Source organism: Copadichromis virginalis, linkage group LG16 (assembly GCF_057382275.1).
Source record: "Copadichromis virginalis isolate Kocher_CV1m ecotype Utaka linkage group LG16, C_Virginalis_male_GT1.1, whole genome shotgun sequence".
Taxonomy (NCBI): Eukaryota; Metazoa; Chordata; class Actinopteri; order Cichliformes; family Cichlidae; genus Copadichromis; species Copadichromis virginalis.
The window spans coordinates 11,554,993-11,571,860 of NC_140633.1; the positions used below are offsets into that span (position 1 = coordinate 11,554,993).

A 16,868-nucleotide genomic window follows, 5' to 3' on the forward strand; every position below is an offset into this window, starting at 1 on the left:
ACAACCTCCAGGAGTACACGGACACTGTACTCTCGTACATCAGGAACTGTGTTGACAATGTCACCGTCAACAAAAGGGTCAGGGTGTTTCCAAATCAAAAACCCTGGATGAATAGCGAAGTGCAATCCCTCCTAAAAAGCCGCAACACTGCCTTCAAGTCAGGGGACAGGGCTGCGTATAGGGCGGCCAGGGCAGACCTGAGTAGAGGCATCAGGAAAGCTAAGGCTGCCTATAGGAGGAGGATTGAAGATGACTTTGCTGACAACGACCCCAGAAAAATGTGGCAGGGGATCAATCACATTACCAACTACAGAAGCAATAACCAGGCAACATCTAGGACTGATGCCTCACTGGCTGAGGATCTAAACCGTTTCTTCGCCCGCTTTGAGACGACCAAGCCCTCAGCTGCCACACCACTTCCACCCGCCCCCAGCACTGGCACACTAACACTTAGGGAGCACCAAGTGAGGTGTGTTCTAAGGTCAGTGAATCCCAGGAAGGCGGCAGGTCCTGATGGAATACATGGAAAGGTTCTCAGAGCATGTGCTGACGAACTGACCGGAGTCTTCACTAAAATCTTCAACCTTTCCTTGTCATCAAACACCGTCCCGCCCTGCCTCAAAACCTCCACCATCATCCCCATCGCCAAGAAGACAGCCGTGGCCAGCCCAAATGACTACAGGCCTGTTGCACTTACGCCTGTAGTGATGAAGTGCTTTGAGAGACTGGTCTGTCAGCACATCAGGGCCGGTCTGCCTCCCACTCTGGACCCCCACCAATTTGCCTACAGGACAAATCGTTCCACCGAGGACGCTATCACCATAGCGCTCCACACTGCGCTGAGTCACCTGGAGCACCGAGGAAGCTATGTGAGAATGCTCTTTCTGGACTTCAGCTCAGCATTCAATCATATCATCCCAGAGATCCTGGTCCAGAAACTGTCTCACCTGGGACTCTCCACCCCCATCTGCCTCTGGATCAAGGACTTCCTGAAAAATAGACCACAGTCTGTCAGACTCGGCCCCCACCGGTCCAGCACCATCACACTCAGCACCGGGTCTCCACAAGGATGTGTTTTGAGTCCCCTCCTGTTTACGCTCTACACATCCGACTGCTCCCCTACCCATCTCTCAAACACCATCATAAAGTTCGCGGATGACACCACAGTGGTTGGACTCATCTCAAGGGGGGATGAGTCGGACTACAGAGATGAGGTCAACAGACTGACTGAGTGGTGTTCAGTTAACAACCTCCAACTGAACACCACGAAAACTAAAGAACTTATCTTGGACTTCAGGAAGGGCAGAGCAGACCCGGCCCCACTTTACATTCACGGGAGCTGTGTGGAGAGGGTACACTCCATGAGGTTTCTGGGCGTGCAGATATCTGATGACCTCTCCTGGACTGCAAATACTACAGCGGTGGTTAAAAAGGCCCAGCAGCGTCTCCACTTTCTGAGAGTGCTCAGGAGGAACAACCTGGAGGAGAGGCTGCTGGTGACATTTTACAGAGCCACCATAGAGAGCATCCTAACGTATGGCATAACAACATGGTATGCAGGGTGCTCAGCTGCAGACAGGAAAGTACTGCAGAGGGTCATCAACACAGCCCAGAAGATCACTGGCTGCTCTCTGCCCAGCCTGGAGGTCACTGCAAACTCTCGGTACCTCAGCAGAGCTGGCAATATCATCAAGGACCACTCTCACCCCAGCAACCAACTGTTTGAACTATTACCGTCAGGCCGACGGTACAGGTCACATAAAACCAGGACAAACAGATTCAGGGATAGCTTCTTTCCCAGAGCTATCACCGTAGTAAATAAGCACAAAAACAATTGAACCTATTCCATACCGTCACTGTCATTATATTATGCTGCTATTCATACTGTCATTATATTAATGCTGCTATCCTGTATATATTGTACATACTATTGTTTGAGTACTTACGATTGTTTTTTTTGTACTTTTTATATTTTACATTTATATTTATTATTGAAACTTGCACCAAGGGAGTGGCACTCCAATTTCGTTGTACTCTGTACAATGACAATAAAGGCTATTCTATTCTATTCTATTCTAAATGTGGGAGGAAGTAGTGCCAGATGGTATGTTTGCAAGATGGCAGCTGTTGATCTAGTGTTTGAAGAGAGAGTCTCCCTTCTCTATTAACTGTAGAGAGCAGAGCAGCGGCGTAAAGGACGTCCTCGCCGTACCTGGGACCATCAGGTCCTCCAGAAGCGTGAGCAGTTTGGTGAGTTTCACCATTTGCTTCAGGAGCTCTGTCTGGATGATGGCCGCTTTCAGCGGTACCACTGTCTTACCCTTGCCCAATTTGAGGAGCTGCTGTCCCGCGTCAGTCCAAGCATCACCCGCCTGGACACCAACTACAGGTGCTCAATCCCACCTGCAGAGCGCCTGTCCATATGCCTGGTAAAAGTGTTTAATACAGTAGTCCTTTATTGATACCTATGCTAATATATGTTAAACTATCAGTTTATACACTGATAACATGGATATGGTGTGCTATCTGTGAATGTCGTCGGTGTTTACTGTTAGCAAACTGTGGTATGGAGATGACTGTTTATAATATTTCTAGTGATACTCGAAAGGTCCTGATGGTGAGGGAGAAGTTCATGGCCCACTTCTCGGCATAGGGAGCAGTGTCTTGGCAGCCAAAAGAATATCCTATTTGACGTCCCAGTGACTTCCCCAGAACGGCTCTTTTAAGAGCAACCCACAAACCTCTAAAGTGCATTCCTGCCTTTTTAAAATTTACTTAATAAATGGAGCTTGCCTCCAAAATAAACTAACCTCTCTTTATTGTCTTAAATAATTGGTCTTCACTATGTTCCTATATAGTTGTATATTTTTTCATTAGTATACTATGAAAAAAATTCTACATGTGTCAAGTTGTGTGTTAATATTTTGCTGTGTAGTAGAACTGATACAATAGTTATTAAAAAAGAATTATTTGAAATAATATTAGAATAGAATAGAATTCAACTTTATTGTCATTGCACATGTTACAGGTACAAGGCAACGAAATGCAGTTTGCATCCATCCAGAAGTGCTTTAGCCATGATATAGATATATTACAAATATATATTAGCAAAAATATAGATATGTAAGTATATTACAGAAATGGGTCTATTATGGTATGTTATAATGTACACGGTATGAAGGTATGTTATGAATATGCTATAACTATAAGTATGTACAGGCTGTAGTGAGTACAAGTAGAGCAGGGTGATATGAAAGACATTCATTCATTCATTCATTCATTAATTCATTCATATGGCCAAAAAAATATATCACGATATATATTTGAAAATTTGCGATATTGATATAACTGACAATATAATTTCTGCGAGACAAAATACAACTCCACAACTTTACTAGCACAAAAAAAACCCCCATCCATTTATTTTCAGTTAAATAAGCAGCTGTTTTTTATGTGCATTAAAACCATATAAACATTTAACAGTGCAAATTTCTTGCTGAAAGTTTAACCAAAAGGCATTTCCAGTAGAAATGGGCTGACATATCCTCAGCATAACCATGTATGTAATATCCACTGAAGTTCAAAAGAGGCGCTTTGCAACCTTAAACTGCAGTGTGCCAAATAAAAAAGTCAAATACATATTTTTCGGACCATAAGGTACACGGGATTATAAGGCACATTAGGCGAAACAAAGCAGTCAGATAAATCAAACTTTATTCAACTCATTCTTCTTGCTTCCTCCACTTCTGTACCATTGATTCATTTATGTTGTATTCTATCACAGCTGCTCCATTCCCATGTTGTTGCAGTATATTAATGACTAACCTCGTATTGTGGATGGATTATCTCAGTTGTTCTCCTGACTGAAGTTGGTCCGCTTACAGCATCCTGCCATGCAATTGCATGTGTCTCTAACCGTCAGGAAGCTTCATGTTAACTTTTATCGAGTGGAAAAATGTTAGCGTTCATCCTCCAGCTTCGCTGTTTATATTATGCTAACATAGCTGTGTCGCTAGCGATACGTAGCACATCATTATATACCAGTTAGCCCAACTTCAGTAACCATACAAACGTCTGCTGCTGTTTATTTTCCTGTCTTCATTTATGTTGGAAGTGATAGGAAAGCTAATGTTTGAATTTTTTCAGAATTCTCTCAGTCAGAACATGGTATATCATGCTTAGGTAACTGGCGAAACTAGCGAGCTACCTTCCGCTAATTTCCTGCTAGCTTCTAACTCCGTTAAATGTAATAAATTCTGTTTTCATGGATGCCTGTATGTTAAACTTCATAGTTACACCTGGTAAAGCAGCAATGCTGATCGAAAGAATTTAGACAGTTTTTAACTGTCAGTGATGCTGCAGTGATCGTTTAACTTTGGGACCTGAAAGGACGGGGTTTAGAACCCCGATTACACCCAGATTAACGAGCACCTTAGTCCGACAAATACGGCAATAACGATGCATGTTCTACAAAAAAATTTACTTTTCTGTGTATCTGACGGACAAACACCACACAAGTGAAGTTGCACCATTTTTAAAAAATAGTTCTGGTTCATCTGTTTCACTCAAAAATCCACTTTCCCCCTTCTCATTCTCCGTTGCCTCTTTTGGCTTTTTCGGCCATGTGCATATGAAAACTAAGGGACTGCGCATGCGCGTTTTTGTCATGGCTGGGTCTGTGACCCAGCATTTTGAGTTCATTATATATTGTGTATTGTCATTTATTATTTGGGTTAAGCTCATCCACCTCTCTTAAACCCCTAAGTTGTTCAGCCTTAGTTCTGTTTAGTGGATCTCCTCATTTCCCCTTCCCCTGGATCTTAGTCTCATTTGCCCTTTGTGTTCCACGTCTCGTGTTGTCAAGCCCATGTTGTCTGGTCTGTCTCATCATGTTTCCTGTTTTATTTTGAAAGAGTCCTCTGTTCTTTGTTCATTGCATTTAGTTTTCACTTCCCCTGTCCTGTCATTAGGTTATGTGTGTCAGCTGTGTCCTCATATGTCTCCACTTCCTCTGATCACCTCATTTAGTCCTCAGTCTTGCTGTGTTCAGTGTCGCGTCGTCTGTGTTATCTCCCCTACCCCTTGTCACAGTTTCCCAATGATAGTAAGTCATAGTTTTTATGTTGTTTAGTCATAGTCTAAATCTCAGTAGAGTCATAGTTTCCCAGTTTATGTTCAGGTTTTCCCTCAGTTACTTTGTTGTTGTTGTTTTTTCCATGAGTTTTCGGCCCTAAATAAAGGCTCGCTTTTTGTTAAGTCCAGTTTTGTGTCCTCGCCTCTGTCTCCTCTTGGGTCCTCTACTCACTCCACATGGTCTACCCCGGCAGTCCGTGAAAGTTTTACCCATATCCTATCGCGATATTTCATTTTCTTATTGTTGCCTAACATTGTATCGGTATTACCGTGAACGGTATAATATGGCCTAGCCCTAAGTACAAGCTAAGTACAGGCTATGAACAGGATATAAATATGAAAAAACTATACACAAATATGAAATTTAAAAAAAAACTATACAGAAATATGAGATATACAGCTATACAGAAATGTGAACTGTGCAAGTTATAAGCAGTTGTAGAATTAAAAATTATCGTATTATACAGAATGATTATTTATACAGAATTATACAGTAGTGCAGTTAAGATGAGTGAGATATGTGGATAATTTCTACAAAGGCTATATAAAGTGCTAGTGGTTGAGAGTGGTGGTTCAGTCCATGTTATTATTGTGTGTATGAGGGTACAGTTGTCCATTGTGTGTGTAGGTGGTTGTGGGTGTGTGTATGTCCAGTCCATGTGTTTAATGTGGGCCTGATGTCAGGAGGCAGAGTTCAGGAGTCTGACAGCTGTGGGGAAGAAGCTGTTTCGGTACCTGGTGGTCTTAGTCCGGAGGCTCCTGTAGCGCCTCCCAGAGGGCAGGAGGGTGAAGAGTCCTTGTGATGGGTGACTGGGGTCTCTGATGATTTTCCCAGCCCTTTTCAGACACCACTTCCTGTAGATGTCCTTTATGGCAGGAAGTGGTGCTCTGGCGATGCGCTGGGCAGTTTTCACTACCCTCTGCAACGCCTTCCGGTCCGAGGCAGAGCAGTTCCCGTACCAGACTGTTATACAGTTGGTCAGGATGCTTTCGATGGTGCAGCGATAGAAGTTCTCCAGGATGTCTGAGGACAGGTGGTTCTTCCTCAGAGTCCTCAAGAAGAAGAGGCGCTGGTGAGCCTTCTTGACCAGCTTGGAGCAGTTAGTCGTCCAGATGAGATCCTCGGTGATGTGGACTCCCAGGAACTTGAAGCTGCTCACACGCTCCACAGCCATCCCCTTAATGTAGATGGGTGGATGTGGGTCAGCATTCCTCCTGTAGTCCACGATGAGCTCCTTGGTCTTCTCAGTGTTAAGCAGCAGGTTGCTTGTGTCGCATCATTCAGCCAGATGATCCACCTCCTCCCTGTAGGCGGCCTCATCGTTGTCACTGATGAGGCCAATCACCGTGGTGTCATCTGCAAACTTAATGATGGTGTTAGAACCATCGGCAGGTCTCCAGTCATGGGTGAAGAGGGAGTAGAGGAAAAGGCTCATCACACAGCCTTGTGGTACACCGGTGTTCATTGTGATTGTAGATGAGCAGTGGTTATCCAGCTGGACATGTTGGGGGTGGTTGGTCAGGAAGTCCAGTAACCATTTGCACATGAGGAAACTGATGCCCATATATGTTAACAATAACATATATTCCTATATGACAACATGCATAAATTAACTGCCAACATTAATTCATTGTAAACATACCTTCTGACTGGGACTCCCCTGCTGCCAGAAACCCCATGACCACAAAGAACTTCCATCTCATCCCGATCCTGCTGCAGACCCGCTCCTCTTCTTCTTCTCCATCCTCTTCTACTTGGAGTATGTGTCCCTGAGGCTCTTCCACTTTCTCCTGCAGATGTCCTCTGAATAAGTACATAATCTCGTTAGCAGAAAGGTATTTGTACATCAGTAGGAAAATAGCAGGACAGTAGGCGGCTTGCTAGCTTTTGTGCAGCTTCCACGGGTCAGTTAAAAATTTCAAAAGAGAAATGAATGAACTTACCAGGTTGCCCGATCTCTTCACACATCTTCCTCCAAGCTAGGCCTTTTTTATTCCTGTCTCGGTAGAGAAAACAGCTGGTGTCGTACAGCTCCGGGTGGTTTGCTACGGCGTTGATGAGCCTTTCCTCCATATTGAATGAAGAATAAGTGGCTTTGGCTGGACCTGCCCCTTTGAACTACGGTCAGAGCATCATGTCACCAGGCTCCTAATTGGTTGTCGTGGCACGGCTTGAAGCTGGATACGCGCAAATGCACAAAATGCAGCACACAAACTGCCGCATGTATTTTTATTCGTGCTTCAAACGTGTCAGTCACGCTACTCGCGCGACTCATGCGTTTTCACGATGCAAATCTGATTCTGAATTTTCGCGGGACCCCCAGTCACGCTTCATGGCGTTCCTCCATTGACTTTACATGTAAACCTGATGCTCTGGTCGCGTCTATTGCGTTCGGTGTGAACACACCGTAAGAGAAATATGCACTCTATTTCTAGTCCATGTCAGTACTCAGATTGGATAAGTGTAGTCGGATTATAACAACAGGAGGGAAGGTAGTCAGAACTGAGGGGATCGAACTACCAAAAGCCAACATTGCAAGCATCAAGGACAGCCACAAGTACCTGGGGATCACGCAGACAAATGGGAACCACAAAGAGGTCACTCGGAAAGCTGCAACCACTAAGTACCTGCAGAGGTTCAGGCACATCCTGAGAAGTCATATGAATGATAAGAACAAGATCTGGGCTATAAACACCTACACCCTGCCTGTGATCAGGTATCCTGCTGGCATAAAAGGCTGGCAAAAGCCAGTGACATCAAGACAAGAAGGCTCCTGACCATGCATTATCATAGTCCAGGATGAGACAACATACATTCACGAATACATCAGGGAAATGCCCCGACAGACTGTGTGCTTAGTGAATACCTCAGGCAGCAGAAACCCAAGTGTTAGAATGAAGTTACCTGAAGTGCCTAAATTCTATGCTTTATATTAACTAAAGTGTTATATAGTCATATAACTTGATAAAATGTAGAGGGTCACGGCAACAGTGGTTTCTATGTTAATCGGGGCACTCGGGGAAATGATCTGATACCAATACAACATCCGAGATCTCTGTCCGGAAACCCAGAGAGATATGTCCATTCACATATGGAAAACAGAAAAAGAAAATGTTTCCTTTTCAAGAGGTTTCTTTAGCCTTTTTTCATACACTCGAACTTTTTGCGTATATAGTAAGCCTATACTAGTTCAATGATTTAAAAACAATGCATGGGCAAATTCAATGAATTGCACAGTGATATAAACATCAGATCAGATGTTTATAGGTCAGATTTCCTGAAGTTGTTTACATGTTAGTGGAGAACCTAATGAGTCCCATAGAGGATGGAAGATTTCTAATAAAACAAAGCCATATAGTCAGTCACTTACCTTCTTAGTGTAGTGCTGAAAATATATTATTCCAATACAGTAACAGTTGCATTTTCATTTGTTATTCTTGAATACCATTTATGTAATATAGTTCCATACTCAGTAACGTTTTTGTTTTTGTCAATGGATGTTGAATTAAATCTAACATTGGTAACTTTTGGTGGGTTTGCAGAATTGCACAAATACAGGTATCTTTATTTTGTAGTTATATCCACGTTATATATTCTGATTCTCTGCTTTAATTCCACTATAGTTTTCCTTATTTGGACTCACAAAAACCTTCATGAGCCAATGTATATTTTTATTGCAGCTTTGTTAATCAACTCTGTTCTTTACAGCATGATTATCTATCCAAAGCTCTTATCTGATGTTTTGTCTGAAAAACAGACTATATCATATCCACTCTGTCTTTTCCAAGGATTTTTATATTACACCTCAGGTGGGTCAGAGTTTTTACTGTTGGCAGCAATGGCATATGACAGGTATGTGTCTATATGTAAACCCCTGCAATATCCAGTTATTATGAATAGAATAACTATTTATGTATGTCTGATTTTAGCTTGGCTTATACCTGCTTTTGAAACCTCAGTGCTGGGTGTGTTGTATTCGAATGTCAAACTCTGTAGCTTTACCCTGACAGGAATTTTTTGTAACAATTCACTTTACAAGCTTCAGTGTGTGCCCTCGGTCGCAATATCTATATATGGTATGGTCACGTTGATAAACATTGCCCTTCTACCTTTGCTTTTCATACTTTTTACATACATCAGGATTATTAGAATATCATATCATTGTTGTAGAGAAGTGAGGAAAAAGGCTGTAAAGACATGTTTACCCCACCTGCTGGTGTTAATCAACTTTTCCTGTTTTATTTTCCTTGATATAATTATAGTTCGACTGGATTCTGATCTATCAAAAACTATTCGTTTGACATTGACGTTTCAGTCAATTTTATTCCATCCTCTTTTAAATCCAATCATATATGGACTCAAAATGAATGAAATTTTCAAACATATCAAAATATTGTTGTCAAGTTTAATAACACTGGTATTACTGCCCTATTATCAAATGTATGGCATATAATTTTAAATTGTAATGCAAACTAGATAATGGAGTACCTTTTCTCTGATTTTACATACTAGACAGAGGAAAAGAGATCAAATTTATAGAAATGTCATGACATTTATGTAAATGTTCATTTCTGTTCTTCTATTAATGACAACAAAATGGTCATAAAAAACAAGACGAACAATTTCTTAAACTGTTTCTGGTAATGTTTAAATTCTAAACATCTCATATGCCTGCATTTCACATTTTCCCTTCTTTATTGTCATAGATTAGTATTTACTATTGTATATTCACATAAAAATAATTTAGTAGAATGAATCAATTAGTAGAAGTCTCTCTTTGATGCTGACAAGCATGTGAATATTCATCACAGTGTCTTCTGTTTTAATAATAATAATAATGGATTGGATTTATATGGCGCTTTTCAAGGCACCCAAAGCGTATTACAATTCCACTATTCATTCACTCTCACATTCACACACTGGTGGAGGCAGCTACAGTTGTAGCCACAGCTGCCCTGGGGCAGACTGACAGAAGCGAGGCTGCCATATCGCGCCACCGGCCCCTCTGGCCAACACCAGTAGGGTAAAGTGTCTTGCCCAAGGACACAACGACCAGGACAGAGAGCCCAGGGATCGAACCGGCAACCTATCCTTACAGTTGCGCTTCCCAACCCCCTGAGCCACGGTCGCCCTTAAATATTTTTTACTGTTTTCTCAGTTATATATATTTAAGGGCGACCATATATATATTATATACACTCAACAAAAATATAAACGCAACACCTTTGTTACTGCTCCCATTCCCCATGGGATGGACGTAGAGACCTAAAATTCATTCCAGATACACAATATAACCATCCCTCCCAAACAGTTGTCACAAATCAGTCCAAATGTGTGGTAGTGGGCACATCTGCTATATTGAGATAATCCATCCCACCTCACAGGTGTGCCACATCAGGATGCTGATCTGACATCATGAGTAGTGCACAGGTGTACCTCAGACTGCCCACAACAAAAGGCCACCCTGGAATGTGCAGTTTTGTCTCACAGCAAAATGCCACAGATGCCACAAGCAATGAGGGAGCGTGCAATTGGCATGCTGACAGCAGGAATGTCAACCAGATCTGTCGCCCGTGCATTGAATGTTCATTTCTCAACCATAAGCCGTCTCCACAGGCGTTTCAGAGAATATGGCAGCACATCCAACCGGCCTCACAACCGCAGACCTCGTGTAACCACACCAGCCATATAACTGTTTTCTCAGTTATATATATTTATGCAGCTAAATAAGGTAATTAAAATTAGCATGACCAATTGTAAAATCACCTCCATCAACTACATGAAGTTTACAATACTTAAAAAAAATAGGTTTTTTTAAATGAAAATTCTTTTGAACTTTCCATAACTCATTATTTATAAATGTAATATAGTTAAAAACCTTAACAAAGCATAAATGGACTAGTACTTTTATAGCACCCTTCTATGCAGTCAAAGCACTTTCCACAAGAAGTCTTATTCACAAAATAACATATTGTGAATATATAACATATTCATACAGCACTTTTACCATGACGAAGTGCTTTTTAAAAAATTTCTTATGGTTAAAATCTATTGTCAACAAGCATGTTACTGCTAGGAATTTTTTACCCATACCTTAAAAAAATTTCACTTGATGACTGCAAATCTGCAAAACCATTTTCATCTGAGCATGTCCTGTTTTTTGATTGTGATGTTCAAATTATTGGACAAGTATGACTGGACAGAAATTGTCATGCATTTTCAGCAATTAAGAAATTAAGTTTGTGACGTGACCCTTCGCCAGCATAGTTTCTAGCTCTGCTCACATAGTCACAGTTTTTCACGCATCCTGTCATACAAGTTAGTTATTTTGAGGCCTATCCTACTATGGACACTTCATTAACCAGAGACTCATGGAAAAAGGAGATTGTTCATTCTCCCTTAAAGAAGTTTAAAGAATCCTCCGTTACTAAGGATGACCTCAACAAGGTTATTGCTAATGGCTTAAAGCTAGCACTTCAATAACAACAAAAGTCCCTCAATGCAATAGTTGCCTCGGCAGTCAGAGAAGCTATGGACTCTGTCTCAGTCCCTGCTTTACACGACTTATGCACAGAGCTTCAAAAGACCAATGAAGTGGTAAATGATGTTAGCGGCAAACTCGAGAGAGTGGCTACAGTGGCTAAGTGTACTCAAGACCGAGTGGATTCAGTGCAAGCAGCTGCACGAGAGGACAGACGATTGACTATCAATCTAAAGAAACAACTTGACCAACTCGCTACAAAGCTCACAGATCTGGAGCACAGGGGTCGCAGGAATAACGTCGGACTTGTTGGCTTACCAGAAATGACAGAGGGCTGTTGGCTACATCAAGGCTAATCTCCCTAAAGCTGGGCATACACTGTGCGATTTTTGGCTCATTTTGAGACGATTTTTCAGTCGTGCAACCATTTTGGTGATCGGCCCGAGTTTCGCCTTCATCATGTGTTGTGCATCGTATAGTATACGTGGGGTAACGAGAAGCGATTAACACCTCACGACCAGCTCCCGATCATCAGTCGTTTGGTCGTAAGAAAATCAAACCTGTTTGAAATCCTGTTGGCCGTTGTGAGGGTGTCAACGCAGCCTCTCACACTGCGCACGTGCAAACACAGTAATGAAAGTGAAAAGATGGGGCAGCACAGCAGTGCAGCGTGTGAGCTGGACACAAGTGATGGAGGCACAACTTGTAGAACTTTGGCAAGCTCATCCGAGCCTTTTCAGTGTGGCCTCACAATATCATCATGACCACAACAACTGTGAATATAGTTGGATGGACATTGCTACTCAATCACAGCTGCCTGATCAACGTTTTTCATTAGCAATTTAGCAAAGTTGATGGTGGTGGTGTGCGTGTCTATTGAGTGAAAGACAGAGAGGGAGGGACAGCACAAGAGCCAAAACAGTTCAGGGGGCCGGCCGTGCGGACAGCAACGTCGGCGACGGGCAAACAGTTCTTGGGGCCGACCGTGCACACGGCAATGGGGGCGGCGCAGACAAAACAAATCAGGAAGCCGGCCACGCGGAAGGCAGTGGTGGAAACAGAGCAGGTCCGGAGGTCAGCTGCGATGCCAGCGGCGGCAACGAACTGTCTCAGGAGGCTGGCCACGATACCAGTGACGGCAACAAACTGTCTCAGGAGGCTGGCCTCGACGGCCATGACGCTCAGCTAGAGACCAGGAAAGCGGCCGGCAGAGGTGAAGCGGAACAGGACGAGCTGGAACTGATGACGGTGTGGCATCCGCAGGACCAGACGAGGCAGGACCAGACGCTGAAGCTGGATCAGGCAAAGGCGAGGCTGTAGCTGGACCAGGCAAAGGTGAGGCTGAAGCTGGACCAGGCGAAGGCGAGGCTGAAGCTGGACCAGGAAAGGCGAGGCTGGATGAAGACACAGAGGCTGGACCTGACGGCAGCGGGACGACGGCTGCGGAACCTGACGGCAGCGGGATGGCTGCGGAATCTGACGATGGTGATGCTGCAGACGGTGATGCTGCACTTGACGGTAATGTTGCAGTTGACGGTGATGCTGCAGTTGACGGTGATGCTGCAGGCGGAGATGTGGATGCTGCCGGTGACGGTGTAGAAGTCGCAGGGGATGATTCAGCAGGTGACGGCTGAACAAACTTCCCCGGACCCTCCAGCTGACGCGAGGATGTGCTTGCTGGGTCCTCCAGGACCCCCAGCAGACAAGGCATGAGGCTGGACGGGCTTCTCGGGTCCTCCAGCAGACGTGGCATGAGGCTAGACAGACTCCTCGGGCCCTCCAGCAGACGACACTTGAGGCTGGACGGGCTCCTCTGGCCCCCCAGCAGACAAGGCATGAAGCTGGACGGGCTTCTCGGGCCCTCCAGCAGACGACACTTGAGGCTGGAAGGGCTTCTCAGGCCCTCCAGTGGAGACAGACACTGACTGCTGACTGAACTGAGGGCAGCTGGGCTGCATACTGAACTGAGGGCAGCTGGGCTGCTGACTGAACTAATAACTGTACTGCTAACTGTGTTACAGACCCCACATTGAATTGTGGTGAAGGTGTGGATGGGGGGATATGGTCAGGAAAAACTGTTTCAGGGAAGTTTATTGCTTTACCGTAAGGAACCGATGCAGACGAAAAGGCTCCCCTAACATAGTCATTCCCTAAACTCGTAGTGCTAAACTCAGTAACTCCAGGTTTAGAAACAATAGCGTGAACACAGTCATTAACCCTGAATGCGGGCTCAGCAAAGGCAGTCTTTGGAACAGTGGCGATGGGTGCGACGGAAAAATCATTGTTATCTTCAGAAGACACACAAAAAATAGCTCCAGAAAACACAGTCACAGAACCTGACGCAGCAAAAAAAGTGTCCCTTTCACTCACCACAGCCGGCTGCTTATATGTCCCATGTAACGCGGTTAAAGGACCAGGGCACCTGACTGCAGCTTCATAGACAATGAGCTATCAGAATTAGTTTCGACTATGGAGCCTGAGTGTGTGAATAAAGCACAGGAAACCAAAGTAGAGCTCAAAATATATATATTTTTGAGAAATGTATAGACAGATGTACAAAAAGCTAAAAAAATATGCATATATATCACAAACAAAAATAATGTTGACAATACAAAACAGCTTATTAGGTTCCAAAAGGAGGTGGGATGAGGTGTGATCCAGTATGAGATTTAGTTTAGTTCCATGGACCTGTGATAGGTCATGTGTCAACAGTTTAATTCAGTCCATAGGTTTACGATTCCTACTGCAACGTAGCGGTGGTCGGGTGGCTCGCCATCCCGCGCTGATCAGGGCTGATCGCGGGAGAAAAAAAAAACCTGACCTAAACAAGGTCAAAAACATAAATTATCACAGAAGAAAATGAAACAGCATTCTACTGCCGTGACAAAATACATAAATCCATAAATAACAAAGACAAGTAATTAATGCCATGTTTCATACAATAATCAATAAACAATCATCTCTTATAATGAATTTCATTCAAAATACTATTATAGAAAAACATTCTCATGGGTCCCATCAAAGTATATCAGCAATAAAGCTAATAAACATTATCCAAAGTTAATCAAATATATTTACAAAACTCATTTAATCACAGGTGTTGCGCAACAGATTCAATAATATCAGTGGAATTTAACTCAATGCAAAATCTCATAGGCCGTTTTGGCATTTCATCAGAAAAGTAACAAAAAACATCCAAAACGGACAAAACTACAAAATTCAAATCACTCGTTCAACTCTAGATACGTTAAGTCAACATTCGGCCATAATGGAATAAACAAAAGCAACAATATTCAATAAATAAAACTAGTAATTGCACATCCTTTTCAACACACGTGGAAACCGGCTACTCGACCACTGTTACACCTCTTTCCAGGATGCGTACAAAGCCCTCCCCCGCGCCCCATTCGGCCAATCAGATCACTGCTCCATCCTGCTCCTGCCCGCCTACAGGCAGAAGCTGAAACAGGAAGCTCCAACCCGGAGGGCGGTGCACTGTTGGACGGACCAATCGGAGTCTGCGCTGCGGGACTGTTTTGATCACGCGGACTGGGAAATGTTTCACGTGGCCGCCAGAGACATTGATGAATACACAGACTCAGTCTGTGGATTTATCAGGAAATGCGTGGAAGATGTCGTCCCATCCAGAACAGTCAAATCCTTCCCAAATCAAAAACCCTGGATTAACGGAGATGTTCGCGCGGCACGGAACACCGCCTTTGCCTCCGCGAACACATCGGACTACAAACACGCACATTACCAACTCCGGAAGACGATCAAAGCAGCCAAACGTGAGTACAGGGACAGGGTGGAGCAACAGTTTGACAGCCCTCGGAGTATGTGGCAGGGACTAAACACGATCACAGACTTTAGAGGGAAAACCAGCACACCGCAGACCACGGCCTCTCTATGTGAGGATCTAAACGTATTCTACGCTAGATTCGACACAGCGAACACCATGAGACCGGACAGTGTGCGCACCGCGGATGACGTCAGTGCGCACACTGTGTCTGAGGAGGATGTGTGGAAGTGCTTCAGGAAGGTGAACGCACGCAAAGCTACTGGTCCGGACGGGATTCCCGGCCGCGTCCTCAGGTCATGCGCGGCTCAGCTGGCTGGAGTGTTCACACACATCTTCAACCTTTCCCTCTCTCTGTCTGTAGTCCCAGCCTGCTTCAAAATGGCCACCATCGTCCCTGTACCCAAATCCTCCACCATCTCCTCATTGAACGACTGGCGACCTGTAGCCCTGACCCCCATCGTAAGCAAATGCTTCGAGAAGCTGGTCAGGGACTTCATCTGCTCTGCACTACCCGACTCACTGGACCCTCTACAGTTTGCATACCGCCACAACAGGTCCACTGATGATGCCATAGCCCTGACACTACACACTGCCCTGTCACACCTGGAGAAGAGAGACACGTATGTGAGGATGCTGTTTGTAGATTACAGCTCAGCATTCAATACCATCGTTCCCTCGAAGCTGGACAGAAAACTGCAGGATCTAGGACTGAGCAGCTCCCTCTGCAGCTGGATCCTTAGCTTCCTGTCTGACAGACGCCAAGTGGTCAGACTGGGCAGCATCACCTCATCCCCCATCACACTGAACACTGGTGCTCCACAGGGGTGTGTACTGAGCCCTCTCCTGTACTCACTCGACACCTACGACTGCACAGCCACTAACAGCTCCAACATCATTGTGAAGTTTGCGGACGACACTACAGTGGTGGGTCTTATCACCAACAGTGATGAGACAGCTTACAGGGAGGAGGTCAGCGCCCTGACCCACTGGTGTCAAGACAACCATCTCACCCTCAACGTCGCAAAGACAAAGGAGTTGATAGTGGACTTCCGGAGGTGCAGAGAAGTACACACCCCCATCACCATCAACGGCGCTGCTGTGGAGAGAGTGAGCAGCTTCCGGTTCCTTGGAGTACATCTGGCTGAGGATCTTACGTGGTCAGTACACACAAACAAAACAGTGAAGAAGGCGCAGCAGCGCCTCTTCTTTCTCAGGAGACTGAAAAGATTCGGCATGAGCCCCCGCATCCTCAGGACCTTCTATCACTGTGCCATTGAGAGCATCCTCACTGGATGCATCACCACCTGGTATGGCAACAGCACCGCCTACAACCGCAAAGCTCTCCAGCGAGTAGTGCGGTGCTCTGAACGGATAATTGGAGGTGAGCTTCCCTCCCTCCAAGACATCTACAGGAAGCGGTGCCTGAGGAAAGCGGGGAGGATCATCAAGGA

The 16,868-nt window shown here is 44.5% G+C and overlaps 1 protein-coding gene across 1 annotated transcript; it reads left to right on the forward strand.

Annotated features, from left to right (window-relative positions):
* Positions 1–8,618: 8,618 nt before the first annotated feature.
* On the forward strand, positions 8,619–16,222 carry LOC146690311 (olfactory receptor 6N2-like). The gene is made up of 2 exons (XM_085435072.1): positions 8,619–9,537; positions 16,146–16,222. Exons 1-2 carry the CDS (start codon positions 8,628–8,630, stop codon positions 16,220–16,222), a joined length of 987 nt encoding a protein of 328 aa, XP_085291198.1. The 5' UTR covers positions 8,619–8,627.
* Positions 16,223–16,868: the final 646 nt, after the last annotated feature.

What these genes read in the sequence shown, in the direction of transcription:
- LOC146690311 (XM_085435072.1), top strand. Translation starts at nt 8,628, where the DNA reads ATGGATGTTGAATTAAATCTAACATTGGTAACTTTTGGTGGGTTTGCA. An exon ending in TATCAAAATATTGTTGTCAA is followed by an intron (nt 9,538 to 16,145) that starts GTTTAATAACAC and finishes CTCCCTCTGCAG; the next exon opens with CTGGATCCTTAGCTTCCTGT.